The sequence below is a fragment of the Piliocolobus tephrosceles genome, chromosome 5 (assembly GCF_002776525.5).
Source record: "Piliocolobus tephrosceles isolate RC106 chromosome 5, ASM277652v3, whole genome shotgun sequence".
Taxonomy (NCBI): Eukaryota; Metazoa; Chordata; class Mammalia; order Primates; family Cercopithecidae; genus Piliocolobus; species Piliocolobus tephrosceles.
The window spans coordinates 107,268,171-107,288,192 of NC_045438.1; the positions used below are offsets into that span (position 1 = coordinate 107,268,171).

The 20,022-nt window shown below is 35.2% G+C and overlaps 1 protein-coding gene across 1 annotated transcript in view; it reads left to right on the top strand.

Moving 5' to 3' along the window:
- EYS (eyes shut homolog) overlaps positions 1–20,022 on the top strand; it is a 1,801,461-nt gene that overhangs the window by 597,530 nt on the left and 1,183,909 nt on the right. Inside the window, exon 14 of the mRNA XM_026455461.1 lies at positions 6,799–6,944. Coding sequence (XP_026311246.1) covers positions 6,799–6,944 — 146 coding nt within the window. The remainder of the gene's footprint in view (positions 1–6,798; positions 6,945–20,022) is intronic.

Genomic DNA, 20,022 nt, shown 5'->3' on the forward strand with positions numbered 1-20,022 from the left:
AAAAAAAAAAAAAAAAGCAGGATCAAGTTTAATTTACACTTGAATATGGGTACCTCACTAATGCCTGGTGCTCAATTAATTAATGTTGGTTGAAGAAGTAAAAGAAGGAGCATAGGGGATGTTAGACTTCTGTGGTTATAAAATGATGAATGAAGTTAATTAGGAAGAGTTTTCTCAAAAACTGTAAATAAAAATCTAGCTCAAAAACATTTTAAGGAAAGTTTCTAGAGCTTCTTTATCTAGACTTCTAAAAGGAAAAAGTATGAAGACATATTTTTGCTAAGTATACAGTTTTGATAAGTTTAATATCTCCTTTGGAAATTATTTCTACATTTTGATACTAGTATTCATCAGGTTACAGTAATTATTTACTCAACACATTGGTTTTCAAAATTTCACACATCAAGAACATTTGAGCAGAACAAAATTTTGCAAGGGGAATTGCTATATTTTTTCAAAGAAAACACGAATGATATATATTATTTATTTCAATTATGTCAAATGTCTTACATTTAAAATACAAATATGAATCATATATAATAAATGATTATTGGGAGCAAGATGGCCGAATGGGAACAGCTCCAGTCTCCAATTCCCAGCGTGAGCGACACAGAAGACCGGCAATTTCTGCATTTTCAACTGAGGTACTGGGGTCATCTCACTGGGGAGTGCCGGACAATCGGTGCTGGTCAGTTGCTGCAGCCTGACCAGCGAGAGCTGAAGCAGGGCGAGGCATCGCCTCACCTGGGAAGCGCAAGGGGGAAGGGAATCCCTTTTCCTAGCCAGGGGAACTGAGACACACAACACCTGGAAAATTGGGTAACTCCCACCCCAATACTGCGCTTTAAGCAAACGGGCACACCAGGAGAATATATCCCACACCTGGCTGGGAGGGTCCCATGCCCACAGAGCCTCCCTCATTGCTAACACAGCAGTCTGTGATCTAACCGTAAGGCAGCAGCGAGGCTGGGGGAGGGGCATCCGCCATTGCGGAGGCTTAAGTAGGTAAACAAAGCCGCTGGGAAGTGCGAACTGGGTGGTGCTCACAGCAGCTCAAGGAAACCTGCCTGTCTCTGTAGACTCCACCTCTGGGGACAGGGCACAGTTAACAACAACAACAACAAAAGCAGCAGAAACCTTTGCAGACGCAAACGACTCTGTCTGACAGCTTTGAAGAGAGCAGCGGATCTCCCAACACGGAGGTTGAGATCTGAGAAGGGACAGACTGCCTGCTCAAGTGGGTCTCTGACCCCTGAGTAGCCTAACTGGGAGACATCCTCCACTAGGGGCAGACTGACACCCCAGACCTCACAGGGTGGAGTACACCCCTGAGAGGAAGCTTTCAAAGTAAGAATCAGACAGGTACACTTGCTATTCAGCAATATTCTATCTTCTGCAACCTATGCTGCTGATACCTAAGCAAACAGGGTCTGAAGTGGACCTCAAGCAATCTCCAACAGACCCACAGCTGAGGGTCCTGACTGTTAGAAGGAAAACTATCAAACGGGAAGGACACCTATACCAAAACCCCATCAGTACGTCACCATCATCAAAGACCAGAGGCAGATAAAACCACAAAGATGGGGAAAAAGCAGGGCAGAAAAGCTGGAAATTCAAAAAACTAAGAGCTCATCTCCCCCTGCAAAAGAGTGCAGCCCATCACCAGCAATGGATCAAAGCTGGTCAGAGAATGACTTTGAAGAGATGAGAGAAGAAGGCTTCAGTCCATCAAACTTCTCAGAGCTAAAGGAGGAATTATGTACCCAGCGCAAAGAAACTAAAAATCTTGAAAAAAGAGTGGAAGAATTGACAGCTAGACTAATTAATGCAGAGAAGGTCATCAACGAAATGACAGAGATGAAAACCATGACACGAGAAATACGTGACAAATCCACAAGCTTCAGCAACTGACTCGATCAACTGGAAGAAAGAGTATCAGTGATTGAGGATCAAATGAATGAAATGAAGCAAGAAGAGAAACCAAAAGAAAAAAGAAGAAAAAGAAATGAACAAAGCCTGCAAGAAGTATGGGATTATATAAAAAGACCAAATCTACGTCTGATTGGGGTGCCTGAAAGTGAGGGGAAAATGGAACCAAGTTGGAACACACTCTTCAGGATATCATCCAGGAGAACTTCCCCAACCTAGTAGGGCAGGCCAACATTCAAATTCAGTAAATACAGAGAACCCCACAAAGATACTCCTGGAGAAGAGCAACTCCAAGACACATAATTGCCAGATTTACTAAAGTTGAAATGAAGGAAAAAATCTTAAGGGCAGCCAGAGAGAAAGGTCAGGTTACCCACAAAGGGAAGCCCATCAGACTAACAGCAGATCTCTCAGCAGAAACTCTATAAGCCAGAAGAGAGTGGGGGCCAATATTCAACATTCTTAAAGAAAAGAATTTTAAACCCAGAATTTCATATCCAGCCAAACTAAGTTTCATAAGTGAAGGAGAAATAAAATCCTTTACAGATAAGCAAATGCTTAGAGATTTTGTCACCACCAGGCCTGCCTTACAAGAGACCCTGAAGGAAGCCCTAAACATGGAAAGGAACAACCGGTACCAGCCATTGCAAAAACATGCCATAATGTAAAGACCATCAAGGCTAGGAAGAAACTGCATCAACTAACGAGCAAAATAAACAGTTAATATCATAATGGCAGGAACAGGTTCACACATAACAATATTAACCTTAAATGTAAATGGCCTAAATGCTCCAATTAAAAGACACAGAATGGCAAACTGGATAAAGAGTCAAGACCCATCAGTCTGCTGTCTTCAGGAGACCCATCTCACATGCAGAGACATACATAGGCTCAAGATAAAGGGATCGAGGAAGATCTGCCAAGCAAATGGAGAACAAAAAAAAGCAGGGGTTGCAATACTAGTCTCTGATAAAGAAGACTTTAAACCATCAAAGATCAAAAGAGACAAAGAAGGCCATTACATAATGGTAAAGGGATCAATTCAACAGGAAGAGCTAACTATCCTAAATATATTTGCACCCAATACAGGAGCACCCAGATTCATAAAGCAAGTCCTTAGAGACTTACAAAGAGACTTAGACTCCCATACAATAATAATGGGAGACTTCAACACTCCACTGTCAACATTAGACAGATCAACAAGACAGAAAGTTAACAAGGATATCCAGGAATTGAATTCATCTCTGCACCAAGCAGACCTAATAGACATCTATAGAACTCTCCACCCCAAATCAACAGAATATACATCCTTCTCAGCACCATATCGCACTTATTCCAAAATTGACCACATAATTGGAAGTAAAGCACTCCTCTGCAAATGTAAAAGAACAGAAATTATAACCAACTGTCTCTCAGACCACAGTGCAATCAAACTAGAACTCAGGACTAAGAAACTCAATCAAAACCGCTCAACTACATGGAAACTGAACAACCTGCTCCTGAATGACTACTGGGTACATAACGAAATGAAAGCAGAAATAAAGATGTTCTTTGAAACCAATGAGAACAAAGATACAACATACCAGAATCTCTGGGACACATTCAAAGCAGTGTGTAGAGGGAAATTTATAGCACTAAATGTCCACAAGAGAAAGCAGGAAAGATCTAAAATTGACACTCTAACATCACAATTAAAAGAACTAGAGAGGCAAGAGCAAACACATTCAAAAGCTAGCAGAAGGCAAGAAATAACTAAGATCAGAGCAGAACTGAAGGAGATAGAGACACAAAAACCCCTCCAAAAAATCAATGAATCCAGGAGTTGGTTTTTTGAAAAGATCAACAAAATTGACCTCTAGCAAGCCTAATAAAGAAGAAAAGAGAGAGGAATCAAATAGATGCAATAAAAAATGATAAAGGGGATATCACCACCGACCCCACAGAAATACAAACTACCATCAGAGAATACTATAAACACCTCTACGCAAATCAACTAGAAAATCTAGAAGAAATGGATAATTTCCTGGACACTTACACTCTTCCAAGACTAAACCAGGAAGAAGTTGAATCCTTGAATAGACCAATAGCAGGCTCTGAAACTGAGGCAATAATTAATAGCCTACCAACCAAAAAAAGTCCAGGACCAGATGGATTAACAGCTGAATTCTACCAGAGGTACAAGGAGGAGCTGGTACCATTCCTTCTGAAACTATTCCAATCAATAGAAAAAGAGGGAATCCTCCCTAACTCATTTTATGAGGCCAGCATCATCCTGATACCAAAGCCTGGCAGAGACACAACAAAAAAAGAGAATTTTAGACCAATCTCCCTGATGAACATCGATGCAAAAATCCTCAATAAAATACTGGCAATCCGGATTCAGCAGCACATCAAAAAGCTTATCCACCACGATCAAGTGGGCTTCATCCCTGGGATGCAAGGCTTGTTCAACATTCGCAAATCAATAAACGTAATCCAGCATATAAACAGAAGCAAAGACAAGAACCACATGATTATCTCAATAGATGCAGAAAAGGCTTTTGACAAAATTCAACAGCCCTTCGTACTAAAAACGCTCAACAAATTCGGTATTGATGGAACGTACCTCAAAATAATAAGAGCTATTTATGACAAACCCACAGCTAATATCATACTGAATGGGCAAAAACTGGAAAAGTTCCCTTTGAAAACTGGCACAAGACAGGGATGCCCTCTCTCACCACTCCTATTCAACATACTGTTGGAAGTTCTGGCTAGGGCAATCAGGCAAGAGAAAGAAATCAAGGGTATTCAGTTAGGAAAAGAGGAAGTCAAATTGTCCCTGTTTGCAGATGACATGATTGTGTATTTAGAAAACCCCATCGTCTCAGCCCAAAATCTTCTTAAGCTGATAAGCAACTTCAGCAAAGTCTCAGGATACAAAATTAATGTGCAAAAATCACAAGCATTCTTATACACCAGTAGCAGACAAACAGAGAGCCAAATCAGGAATGAACTTCCATTTACAATTGCTTCAAAGAGAATAAAATACCTAGGAATCCAACTGACAAGGGATGTAAAGGACCTCTTCAAGGAGAACTACAAACCACTGCTCAGTGAAATCAAAGAGGACACAAACAAATGGAAGAACATACCATGCTCATGGATAGGCAGAATCAATATTGTGAAAATGGCCATACTGCCCAAGGTAATTTATAGATTCAATGCCATCCCCATCAAGCTACCAATGAGTTTCTTCACAGAATTGGAAAAAACTGCTTTAAAGTTCATATGGAACCAAAAAAGAGCCCGCATTGCCAAGACAATCCTAAGTCGAAAGGACAAAGCTGGAGGCGTCACGCTACCTGACTTCAAACTATACTACAAAGCTACAGTAACCAAAACAGCATGGTACTGGTACCAAAACAGAGATATAGATCAATGGAACAGAACAGAGTCCTCAGAAATAATACCACACATGTACAGCCATCTGATCTTTGACAAACCTGACAAAAACAAGAAATGGGGAAAGGATTCCCTAATTAATAAATGGTGCTGGGAAAATTGGCTAGCCATAAGTAGAAAGCTGAAACTGGATCCTTTCCTTACTGCTTATATGAAGATTAATTCAAGATGGATTAGAGACTTAAATGTTAGACCTAATACCATAAAAACCCTAGAAGAAAACCTAGGTAGTACCATTCAGGACATAGGCATGGGCAAGGACTTCATGTCTAAAACACCAAAAGCAATGGCAGCAAAAGCCAAAATTGACAAATGGGATCTAATTAAACTAAAGAGCTTCTGCACAGCAAAAGAAACTACCATCAGAGTGAACAGGCAACCTATGGAATGGGAGAAAATTTTTGCAATCTACTCTTCTGACAAAAGGCTAATATCCAGAATCTACAAAGAACTCAAACAAATATACAAGAAAAAAAACCCATCAAAAAGTGGGCAAAGGGTATGAACAGACATTTCTCAAAAGAAGACATTCATACAGCCAACAGACACATGAAAAAATGCTCATCATCACTGGCCATCAGACAAATGCAAATCAAAACCACAATGAGATACTATCTCACACCAGTTAGAATGGCAATCATTAAAAAGTCAGGAAACAACAGGTGTTGGAGAGGATGTGGAGAAATAGGAACACTTTTACACTGTTGGTGGGATTGTAAACTAGTTCAACCATTATGGAAAACAGTATGGCAATTCCCCAAGGATCTAGAACTAGATGTACCATATGACCCAGCCATCCCACTACTGGGTATATACCCAAAGGATTATAAATTATGCTACTACAAAGACACATGCACACGTATGTTTATTGCGGCACTATTCACAATAGCAAAGACTTGGAATCAACCCAAATGTCCATCAGTGACAGACTGGATTAAGAAAATGTGGCACATATACACCATGGAATACTATGCAGCCATAAAAAAGGATGAGTTTGTGTCCTTTGTAGGGACATGGATGCAGCTGGAAACCATCATTCTTAGCAAACTCTCACAAGAGCAGAAAACCAAACACCACATGTTCTCACTCATAGGTGGGAACTGAACAATGAGATCACTTGGACTCGGGAAGGGGAACATCACACACCGGGGCCTATCATGGGGAGGGAGGAGGAGGTAGTGATTGCATTGGGAGTTATACCTGATATAAATGATGAATTGATGGGTGCTGACGAGTTGATGGGTGCAGCACACCAACATGGCACAAGTATACATATGTAACAAACCTGCACGTTATGCACATGTACCCTAGAACTTAAAGTATAATAAAAATAAATAAATAAATAAATAAATAAATAAATAAATAAATAAATAAATAAATATCATTGTTACATGGATATTTCTAATTTTTCCACTTTTTTTCCAGATTTTTTTGTAAATGTGAACCTCGGTACCATGGGCCCTTCTGTGAACTTGAAGTAAATAAATGTAAAATCTCACCTTGTCTAGATGAAGAAAATTGTGCCTATAAGACTGATGGATACAACTGCATCTGTGCCCCTGGTTATACAGGTAAATCCTTATCTGCCCCTGTGCAACAACATATTGCTGTTTGCAAGCAAATGGAAACCTCATATTTATACTCCAAAACCTGAAATAACCTGCCAGATGCAAACAGGATAAAAGTATCAAGAGATACTTTGTCTCTTATAAAACAAATTAATAAGAAGTAAATTTATGTGTTTTTTCTTCAGTTTATTAAATCCTAAGATTAGATTTTCAGTTGTCTTACATTTTTGTCTTTTACAGTAAATTTAATTCAGTATGTTTGCATGGCTATAATACAGGAAAAAGTATTTCTGTATGGATAATCTGAGAGAAATAACATTATTATATCTATTACACAGCTGTCATTTCTAAAATATATTTAGCATTAAAAACATTTACATAAAAAGACAGCCATTGTGAATTCAAAGGTACAGCAAAAGAAGATTGGAATTAACTGTCGACATCAATTATTTCACAATATAAATTTTATCCAGACATAAAGGCAAAAGTCATCAAGGAGCTCATAGAAGGTAGAGGCATTAGCCCTCTAAATTTCTGGTGAGAAATCGCATTTACAACATACAAAAAGCTATATTGTTTTAGTTTTGGCATACTAGTATTAATGATGTGGCACTAACAATAATATAGTTTTTGTGTTATTTTGTTTCATATTGATTTTTTTCACGATTCCCACAGATATTACGATAATGTGTTTAAATCTCAAATCTCAGTTTATTAACATCTGATTTGTGCAGCATTAAAATCATATGGATTTCTATCCTGAGGGATGAGTAGTTAAATACATCTAATATTAGGTTCTCTGCCAGCGGGAATAAAATAATACTAGACAAATGGAAATATATTGGCAAGCAAAAACGGAAGGGAACTAGAAGTATTTCCAGAGAATAAGTAATCAAAAGGTGAGAGAAAGTTACATGACCTTAAAAAGAAATATGCAGGTGTCTTTTCTGAGAAATCTTGATGGCTTCAGAGGTTATCTTGGTTACAAATCTTATATACACAAAAAGTATCAGATTAAGTTAATACTTCCTAAAAAATATCATTTTCTGCAAAATTCATTACATATAATAAATAAGACACACTAAATTTCAGCTATAAAACAGTGTACTTTCTAAGTTTCACATTGCCCATTATCTCCAAAATTATTGAGCTATCACTGTCGAACCATATATATCCACTTAGCAATACTATTCACCTTGTTGTTGTTACTGCTGCTAGAAGTGCTAAAATAAGAAATAACACACTGAGCTCAACATGACTAAGAAACACATTTTGTAAAATTATTTGTTATAACACCTTGCTCTGATATTTTAAATGTATCTTAACATTTGAAAGATTAACATGTTCTTTATTTTTCTTTTAATAACCTCTCTAATTTCATTTCAAAATATGGTACTTAGCATTGTTTTAAAATGATATTATCTAAGTTGTTACCAGTGGCACATGATTTAAGATGTTTTAATATATGTTTGCATATTGGTACAGCTACAAGTAAAAGAAAACTCAATTAATTATTGTCCTTAATAGATAGGGTTCATTTTTTCTCACATAATAAGAATTCTGTAGGTAGACAGTTACTGGTTGTTGGTCCAGTGACTTGATAGTACCAGAATGGGGTAATGGTTTTCTTAGTTTACAATTCATGACTGTAGGCTCGCGTATTCAGAATTGCTGCTGCAATTACTTAAGTCATTATTTCTACACTTGAGTCAAGGGCAAAGAGTGGTGCTAACTGTATTGAGTCTTTATATAAGGAGAACCTTTTTTGAATAACAATCAAAACCTGCTAATATGTCATTGAGCACCACTGGCTCACATGTCCTTTTTTAGGCTCAGTGGAAGGTAAGAAATTAAAAGTGTACCACTTTCAGAATTTACAGCTGAATATAGAAAAAATGTTATGAAATATGTGTTACAGTTTTGTTCAAACCAAGAAAGATATATGACTGGACATTCAAAAATAAGTTTTCCCCCTCAAGAAAGTTATATGTATTTGTTTTTCTGTACATGCTCTTTTGACATTCAAATTGACCTTCTCTGTCATGCATGGACAGATATAGCTTTTCCTTATTCTCAGACACTTAATAGCATTTATTTTTCTTAGCCTTCTCTGAAAATCTTTTTTTTTTTTTTTTTTTTTTTCCCAAGGCTCCTAAAGCATTACTGTTTTGTGAGATGTTTAAATCTATTCATTGTTAGGTTGTTCCATTTCAAGAGAGTCATGACACTGCAAGGTTTTACTTAAAGAATCTTAAACTTTGAAACACAAGGATGTTACACTTTTGTATATTTTTCAAGATCATACATCTGGTAGTGACAGAGCCAGAACCAAAATATACATCCCTCTCTATTCCAGTTTTATTTCTACTCTAGCTTTGTTCCATCAGAAAAAAAAACAAAATTTTAATGAAATGGTATTAGTGATATAGAAGAAAGATAAAATAACATTAAATACAATATTAAATAGGTTAAAATTTGGTAACCAAATATATTATTCAGAAAAATTTAGCTTTGCCTACACCTATGAATATATTTAACCAAGTTATTAAGGATATAAATTTTTCAAGACTCTGACCAGGAAAGTTTATGATTCTTAATTATCTAAATCAGAGCATTCTTTGAAGAACACGTTAATTAACTCAATACTTCTTTATTTTATTCCTTGTATTCTATTTGCTGTTGAGATTTTGTGATGATCAAGGCTGACATGGTTCTTATTCTTATGGAGACTTGTGGTATCTAGAATTGGAAACAGATAATAAACATTCACAAAGTTGACTATTTAAAGCCATTCTATAATTAATTTATCTAGCGTATTCTTAATTAAACACTATCACAAATATAGTCCAAATTTACACATGTAGTGAGTTGACTGAATTTAATGAACAGGAAGTACACAAGTGATGGCATATAATCAAAGGCTTATGTTTTATCTTGCAAAATATATAAATCAGTTTATCAATAGATTTGCAGTATTGTCTAACTGTCTTTCCTAAAGAATATTGACTTATGAATTTGAGTTTTAATTATTAGTGATTTAAATGTAGGAAAGATGAATATAAGCAATAAATTTATATTGCTTTCTAAAATATTCATTCATTTAGCAAGAAGTTGCCTCTTAACTAGACAGTTATATATTATTAATCTGTAGATAAAAGTTTACGAACTTGTGCTTAAGGACTTTAAATATGATTACATGTAGTCATGTCTACATCTGTGTTTATATCTATAATAATATTTATATATCTGAGAGAAAAGTATAAATATTTTTAAAACGCCTAATTCCTATCTTAGAAATAATAACTTTGAAAATGTCATGTAGAAAACATATACAATTCAATAGTTCAGAATGATAAAATATAATTATGTTTGTTTCAAAGCGATGCATCTTTTTTCTTGGATATGTTTCATATACACATGCAAACCTATGACTATATTCGGTTTTAATATTTTCTGCTTGAGATAAATAAGCTTTTTTCTGAATATATTTTTTTGCCAAATGCCAAATCTACATAAGAAGTAAAACAATCTGCTTTGAGTATATGGATAAAGAAGCATAGTTTGGTAAAATATGGACAATTGACCAATTGTACATTTTTGGTTATTGTAAAGATATTATTATCATATTGTTTCTGCTGCCTAAAATATTCCATTTATGTTATTGCAAGTAGTGATCCTCATACCATAACTCAGATGCAACTTTCTATACGAATCTTTTCTTAGACTCTTGGCTTCTGTTATTTTTCTTCTATAACACGCATTTTATCCACTGAACTTATTACAGTTTTGTGAAATTCTGATTTAGTTATCAGTTCATCTGAGGAGACTCCCCAGCTCTACTTGCTCACCATTTTATCTCTTCTCTCCAACAAAGTTTAGTCTACTCTGGTACAATTTGTCACCTGAGTTCCTAGTTTAACAAGATGTATTAAAATACAATAAAAAGATAATTAATTGAATGGGAAATAAAAGATGTAAAAACAACTTCAAATTTCTAATTACATATTATGCATCTGTAATAATGTAAACACAAAGGGTTTAGTGTTTATTTTTTGTTTGATAACTATAAGTCTATAGACATAAACATTTAGGAAAATATGTGGTATTTGATCATATTTAGCTTTAGATTAATGGTAATCACTTCTCTTTGTCAAGGACAGCAACATTATTATCACAGCATTTACCATTTCCTTTTTCTGTTAATGTAGGCAGGAGCTACATTAAACAGGCAACTGAATTGTGCTCAACCACTTTTCCCTTATGTGACAAGATTTAAAATTCACTTTCACAACTCAAATGTGCAAAAATATGTTATTTCTGTCATAATGAATTCCATATAATATATGGGTCTAATTTCATCTAACAGAAGAAAATGTCAATGTGCCAAGTCAACATGTGACTTTTTCAAGACAAAATTCAGTTATATCAGTTTTGAAGTTGAATATCTTTTTTATTCAAAGATCCGTCACTCTTTTGCTCTGTTTAATCTGGACGCAATGGAGAAAGACATTATCCTTGGTATTTGGGTACTGTGTACTGGTATAGACTCTTGACTTCCATGTTCTCTTCCTTGGGCTTTGCTCACTATGTCCAAGCTGTCTCATCCTCATTTCAAATCCAAAATCTCATTGTAAAATTGCCTTTATCACTTAGAACTCGCAAATCCATTTCTCCTTTATCAAAAGCTGGATCTTACACATTGAAATTGCACATTGGCAAATGATGTTTATTTCATTGAATTACAAACATTAATAGTATTTTTAATTAACTTATTTTATAGACTGTCTTTGGCTTTTCTTAAAACAATGTTTATTTAAGTAAGCCCTTATATCAGCTTAAATGCCAAGAGGAACAACTACAAAGAAGGAGTAAAACTCACAGGGTTTACTATTGAAGATTTATATTCTAGATTTACTATCCAGATGCAAATTTTAATAGCCAGTATCTTCCTTTATTGAGTTATAACCACTAATGAACGCAGAATACAATTGCATTTCCTATTTGCTAATGTCACAAATGTGTATGTGCCTCTTATGTCCCAAGCCTTGTTGAAAGCCCTCAGTAAAGTCTGGTGAACATAACAGAGAAGGTCCGCTACCCTAAAGGAGCTTATGTTCCAGTAAAGAGAGATATTGAACAAAATACAACTAAATATGTAAGGTAATCGGAGATAGTTATAAAGGATATGAACAAAATGTATAACTGAATATATTCATTCAGATTGCTAACAAAGAAACGCTGAAATATTAAAATACAGTGGCTAAGAAGTTGAATTTTCCCACAGATGACATTCCAGATGTTCAGACTTGACACAGTGAATCTGCTATACAACATCATTCAGACCTTAATCTCCTGCCACTACTATCAATACCTTGTCCTCATGTGTATGACTTTCAGTTAACACTGTTTTAGGCTTCTCATATTGAAAGAAATGAGCTTTGTTTTTAATTTCAAAAAAAATATGATAAGGGTACAAAAACCCAGCTCACATGCAGTTGTTAGGGGGTAGTTTTTGCACCTGGATTAATGCAATAGCATGAGACATAAGGTGAACTTGCTATGCAGTCATCAGAATGGACAAAGTGTCTCAATAGATTCCGTAAATTCTGAATTGATTCAGGCATCAATTCAGGCCAGGTGTGTCAGAGACTGGCAATACTGCTTCCTAGAAGGGTTGGAGAATTTACCTCTCAAAGTTCTGACAGAAAGCTATGACCATAAAAAATAATTTATTCACATTTACCTCTCTCTAATATATATACTATACTGGCCTTATTTTATATATTATATGTGTGTATATATATATATATGTGTGTATATAATATATAAAATAAGGCCAGTATAATATATATACTAGAGTGTGTGTATACATATATATGTGTGTGTGTATATATACTATAAAATATCTTATACATATGTGTATAAAATATACACAGAAACCTACAAATAAATATATATAAATATGTCTATGTAGATATATATGAGATATAATAGCCTAGTTGCCATATATGGCATTAACTTTCCATGGGAAAAATTGTAAAAAGAAATTAAAAACAAATGATTATGGGGACCAGGATGAAGGTAAGGAGTTGGAGAAGTGAATTTCAATGGAACATTAAGGGGAATCTATGGAAAAAGTTGGTTAAGTTTGGGTTCAAGATGCCTATAATATATTGGTACAAACACACATAAACAAATGTGTATACAAAGGGAGAGGTAGGTAGATACAGAGAGAGATCAAGAACCAAAATTACACTTAATTACATATAAAGATAAAATAGTTCCTTACTAACTGATATTTATATTTTTTATGTAATAGAATAATTAGAAAAGAGTAAAGCAAAAAAGAAGCTTTGATATGTCTACGGGACATTACAATCTTCATAGCATGTATATATGATTATCTAAAAAAAGCATCATCATGTCTTAAATAGGAGAAGCACCTCAGAATTTTAGCTATAGTTAGCAGTCTTACAGTCTGAGGTATTAAGAAAAAAACACATGATGTACAAAGACTAATCTGGTTTTAAAGGACTTACAGATTCACTGATTCCTCAAAATGCTTTGCTTTTTCTGTGTATGTGTAATGAGGGCCCTGTGCTTAGCAATGACTATACTTAACAGTTACAGAATCAGGTAACCAATTCTATAATGACACTAGGAAGAAAGAAGTATTATACCAGCGACAGCTCTGGAAAAGGTGTGATTTGCCTGTATAAAGCAGGAGTGAGGAGGTGGGAGAATAATATTCCAATATAGAAAACACAGCAGACTTGCTTCCAGAAGCAACTTCTTTCAACACTCTTAACTACTTCTGCTGTTTACCTCTATATTTCTAAATGGCACGACTATGCTACTCTTTCTTGAACTTTTCTATTCTGTGTTTCCCATATCTAATTGTTTCTATGGATAATTAAAACTTGGCTTGCTTATCACCATCCCCCTAACCACATATGCTTTCTTACTCCTTCCTCCTCACAATTATATAAAAAATGTTATTAGTCAGAAGTCATTGTTAATACTATTGTAACCATATCAATATTCCTCTCTAATTTTATTTTTATTTTTGCTTATTTGAGGAAAGATTTACTTACATCTTCTTTTCCAGTGCCTCTATTGCATTGTTAATATTTAACTTTCATTTCTGTTCCCTAAAACTGTCTATCTACCTAATATTTTTAGTGCATTCTGCAATGTTTGTGAACAAAATATCTTGTATTTTATCTAAAATAATATTTATAAAGCTTTTTGTATGTTTTTTTTTTCCTGTCTTGCCTCAGTGTTTCAAAATTTCTTTTTTTCTGTGTGTATGTACTATTTTCTTGTTTATGTATCTGTTTATTTAGAGGTATCCTTTTAATATGAGAAAATCCTTGAATATCAGTTAATATCTAAGAGAGAACCACCAAAATGCTAGTTGAAAAATCTGAATGAATGGGAATGCCTGACTGGTGATTTTGATACTATTTGTAAGTGAGTATCAAAGCCAGCTATTGTATTTTATAAAGCTTAAATGTCATTATTGGTGGGTCTTTTCCCCTTCATAGGAAATGATAGGTGGAGATGGAGGTGAGGACATACACAGTGAGAAAATAGATTTGACAAGTTTTGGTGAGCCAGAACCCAAGGGCCAGTTAGATAGTTCTGTTCAAAAAAGCCAACAAATTGCTAAAAGATCTACACATAAAAGTCAACTTATTTATTCTACTGTGTTCTAAATTATTTCTTCAAACCCTTAGTGAAAGTCTATAACACAAAAAGAATGTGTTAGTGGAACTTTAGAGAGTAAAATATCAATGCAGTTTCTAGCACAGGACAAAATAAAGCACCGGGAGAATAGAATTTGCAGCAGGAAAGAAGCACAGAGCAATGACCAAGAGGCTGGTATGACATTAGCTGAAGAGATGAGTAGGAAACACACAAGTCTTCCAAGAATTGTTGATTAATGCTATTTTCAGACTGCCCATTTTGACTCTTGTAAAAAAAAGAAGAAAAAAAAAAAAAGAATCCTTATTTCCCATGTTCCCAGCCTACATTATAGGACTTATTATTAAAATCACTCTTACTTGTCAGAAAAAAAAAAAAAAAAAAAAAAAAAATGCATGTGCTTAAAGGAACACACACACACACACACACACAGAGAGAGAGAGAGAAATGAGAGAGAGAGAGAGTGGAGAGAGAGAGAGAGGGAGGGAAGGAGTAAGGGAGGGAGGGAGGGAGAGAGAGAGAGAATGTTCTTACCTTGATTTCTTGACCACAAATTTCAAGAAAGCCCTTGGTGCTGCCTGACAGTCCTACTTCTGAATCAATTGAATTTCCGAGTATCCTAGCCTACTATTCTATCTTTATCTTTTTACACCATTATCAATCCTTTCTCTATTGAAGTTTCAACTGTCTTTGGTTTCTTACATCCCTGAGAAAATAAAAGCCACCAGAAGAAAACTTATTTATCTTCACACTAACAACTACCAAACGATATGCATCTGTATTCGTAGACTACATTTTCTGTTTTTCCACATTCCTATCTATGGTCAACTCTATTGCCCTACTGCTGTATGGATTCTCTCCATTATTATTATCATTTTTTCTTTTTTTCTGATGGAGTCTTGCTCTTGTCCCCTAGGCTGGAGTGCAATGGTGCAATCTCTGCTCACTGCAACCTCCGCCTCAAGCGATTCTCCTGCCTCAGCCTCCCAAGTGGCTGGGATTACAGGTGCTCCCCACCACACCCAGTATTTTTAGTAAAGATGGAGTTTCACCACGTTGGCAAGGCTGGTCTCGAACTCCTGACCTCAAGTCATCTGCCCGCCTCGGCCTATCAAAGTGCTGGGATTACAGTCATAAGCCACCGTGCCTGGCCTCATTTATTGTTAAGAAATGTTTATCCTGCATTTATTTTCTTCAGCATAAATTATTCTGTCCATACTATATCACTTACTATCAGCATATGAATATTGACCTCTTTCTCATTTCATTTTTGAATCTTTCCTTTTTACAATGTGTAAAAGGTGTTAAACTACTACTCTATTTGTTATAAAAAGAAAGAATTATGAAACCTGCTGTCTATATTGAATATCCATTTCCTTACTCCCCATTCTCTTTCAATCCCATTTTCAATCATGCTTTAATCCCAAGATTAAAATGATATTCTTCTTGTTGCAGGTCACTAATTATTCTCCATTGCCAAATTCGAAGGCACATTTTCTTTCCACATTGTAGTCATATTATCAGTAGCATTTTACCTATTTTGATTATGTAAAATACCTTGTAAACTTGCACTCCATGTTTCCACAATTATCAATTTCATCGTTGTTTTCTCTTAATATTAGTGGATCTCATAATTGTTTAGATCTTCATTATTTCTATATTTAGATATATTCACTGACTGAGGTGCCCAAAGTCCAGGCATGGAGCATACTGCATACTTTTTAAAGTACGGAAATCCTTACTGTCAGTATCTGAGACATTACCATTTGAAAAACAGATTTTCACTAATTAGGTAGAAAGGGAAGGAAAGAGAATTCGATACAATGAAATTCTATCTCTTTTGGTTATGTGAGTCTGAAATTACTTCACCTATGGAAACTAGAGAATGAATCTATAAATCTTAACAACCATATAAAATGCAATGTGCTGCCTATAAAGGAGAAAATATCTTTACTTTTGAGACTGAAGTATTCTAGTCTGTAAATGACTATTGATGGCATCTCCAAAAGTCAATGATTTTTGTGTGTAACAAAGTGCCTTCCTGCTCTGTCATTATTCAACTGAAATATACTGTGGATTCATACAAACTGGTCAAATTTAAAGAAATCTTAAAGACATTTAAAAATCAAAGTTTTGAAGTACTACCAGGTCATTTAATTGTGGCTTTTAATGGAAGAAATAAATAGAAACATAATCCATTAGAAAGCAAAGAGCTTTGGAGACAATTGCAATTTGAAATTCTGGTTCTAATATTTCTAATGCAAAAAGAAAAAAAATGCTTCACATGTATTTTTTCGTTTGTAAAAATTATATATTTATTTATTTTTAATTGACACATAGTAATTGTATATTTTGTGAGGCACAATATGATGTTTTTATCTATGTATACATTGTTGAAAGATTCGGTCAAGCTAATTAACATATCCATCACCTCAACAACTGATTTCTTTTTGTAGTGAGAATGTTACAAATCTATTTTTAGACAATTTTAATATATGCAGTACATTATTATTAACTGTGGAACCCATACAATGCAATAAGTCACAAAAATGTATTCCTCTATTCTAATTAAAAATTTGTACCCTTTGATCAATATCACCCCTCTCTCCGCCTTGCTCCTTCTTCCAGCCTCTGGAAACTGCCTTTTAACTCTCTGTTTCTATGGAATCAACTTTTTAGATTTCACATAAAAGTGTCTCCCATGTTTGAAAGGATTCTTTCCTCTGATAGGGGAGAGGAAAATTAATCTTGCTGCTTGATATGATTTGGCTGTGTCCCCTCCCAAATTTCTCCTTGAATTCCCATATGTTGTGGGAGGGACCCGGTGGGAGGGAATTGAATCATGGGGATGAGTCTTTCCCGTGCAATTCTTATGATAGTGAATACGTCTCATGAAATCCGAAGGTTTTAAAAATGGGAGTTTCCCTGCACAAGCTCTTTGCTTGCTTCCATCCATGTGAGATGTGCCTTTCACCTTCTGCCATAATTGTAATGCCTCCCCAGCCAGGTGGAGCAGTAAGTCCTATAAACCTCTTCCCTTTCTAAATTGCTCACTGAGATGTGTCTTTGTCAGCAGTGTAAAAACAGACTAATACAATGCTCTTAGTTCCTCATTATTTTCCTTCCAGATTTTACCTTGTTTTAGTCTCTTCAGCATTTTATCTCTTAAGTCTTTTTCATAACAGTTCTTGCTGTTATCTGGCTGAAACAAATTTAATCATGTGAGCATATTGATCAAGTCATACTTTACTAAGTGTGATTGCACTCCTGAAGTTACTGTTATCCTTCCTGGTCCATTTATGGAGCTCCTACAACGTGCCAACTTATCTAGGTACTGGGGCAAGTGCACAGAACACGTTAGACTTTCTGACTTTACGCTGTTTATGTTCCTTTGAGACTCTAAGATAATCTAGCTTTCTTGTGTTTTCTCTCACTATCATCATTTTGATGATGCTGGAACTCTATTTTCAATTGAGGCTTTAAAGTGGGCGAGGATTAAGGAAAGGTGAGATATTGATTTGTATTTTCTCATCTCTAAGCACAGGGCAGTCAACTACTACTCCCTGGAAGCAGAGGAGCTATAAGAGATGGTCTCCTTCTGCACTCTGACCTCCACTTCCATGTCTTGTGGTCAGAAACTTTGGGCTGGATCTTAGGTCCTGAACAAGAAATCGCCAGTCAGCCAGATCTTCTATCATCAGAAGATAAGGGTTTTGATTTATTGCACCACTGGTTTTCAACATTTAATTAATTATTAGGCAGCTTGCTAAACGTGGCCCACAGGCTGAATATAGTCTGGAACTGTTTTGCTGGGCAAGATAATTTATAAAGATGAGATAATATTTATAAGTTAGATCATTACATGGTACCCTTAATTTTTGCTTCTTATTACAATGTAGAAGACCTGTAGACATTGGGCATACATTTCACTTTGGTAACAACAGGCTGGCCATGAGGAGCCATTGCCTCTTTGAGATAGGACATATACTCTCTCTTTCATGTGAGTTATCAACTGTAGTTATTTAGGCTGTTTACCTGGCTACCATATACATTTGAATTTGCTACCACCATAACTTCAGAGGACAGTAAAAACAAGATTCTCCATCTTTAGTAGATCCACTCCCTTCATTTGCTACTTTAGTCCAGAGTTATCTATCTATTTAAGGATAAAGACTGTTACAATCACCTCTCAGCCTTCTGCTCTTTCCATTGGCAAATGAATGGTTGCCTTCTCTTTCATATTCTTTGTTGTCAATCCTTGGTTGGCTTATCCTTTAGAGCTATAACAGAAAGACCCTGTTAACCTTTAAACAGCTGAGATTTAATTTTCTGAGGAAAATGACTATTTACAAAAATACTCTGGTGAAAGCCTACGTTCTCTCAAGAGGAGTAAAACAAATCAAAGCTGCATCTGCAAAATTTGTACAGAGCTCGGGAAGAGCTGACTAGCATTTTAGTAATTGTGTTTTTAGCATTGTGTTTAGTATTGTGTTGAACTTTGAGAAAATTTTGAGGAAAATTTGACTCCAAGAGAGCGGACGTAGTTACCTACCTTTATTTATCAGCTCAGAACATTTATTTTACTCTGTTGTCCTCTCTAAGAGCAAGAGACGACTTTTTTTCTCCCCAAAGTATTGTATTTCATTTAGGAAGTTATATAAACATAACACTAATTTCAGGCCTAAAAGAAAACATATATTACCTCTGGTCAGTTAGAGACATTTAATTCCAATACCACAATGCCTTCCTAATCTTTTCCAAAGGGAAATTAAGTAGATCTATAGGTCCTTTCCACTCTGTGACCAAAACAAGTGTTTGGGGTTTTTTGTTTTTGTTTTTGTTTTTTTTTGAGAAGCAACTGTGAGAAAATCTAGCAGAAAAAAAGTTTAATGATGGCTTGTTCCTTAAAATATCCATTAGAGTCTTAATGGGAACATTGAATATTATGCAATGGCATGTTATACAAATAATATTATGTAAAACATATTTATTGGATGTCTATATAATTGTATAATAACAATAATTGTAATTCACACAACAGCAGAAATATCTTAGAAACTTCATTTTGAGTGAAATAAGCCAGCTTCTTGGATGCTCATATTTTTGACTTTACTCAGTCAAATGTAAGACATTTTAAGCCATTATTTCTTCAAGTATTCTCTGTGCTTCTTCCTCTTCATCTTCTTCTGAGACTCCCACAGTGTGTATGTTGGTCCACTTGATGGTATCCCACAAGTCCCTTAGGCTTTGGTCACTTTTCTTCAAACTGTATTTATTTCTGTTTCTCTGAATTCATAATTTCTATTGTCTTATCTTTACATTCACTATTTTTTTCGTTTGGTCTGCTCAAATATACCTTTAAGTCCCTCCAGTG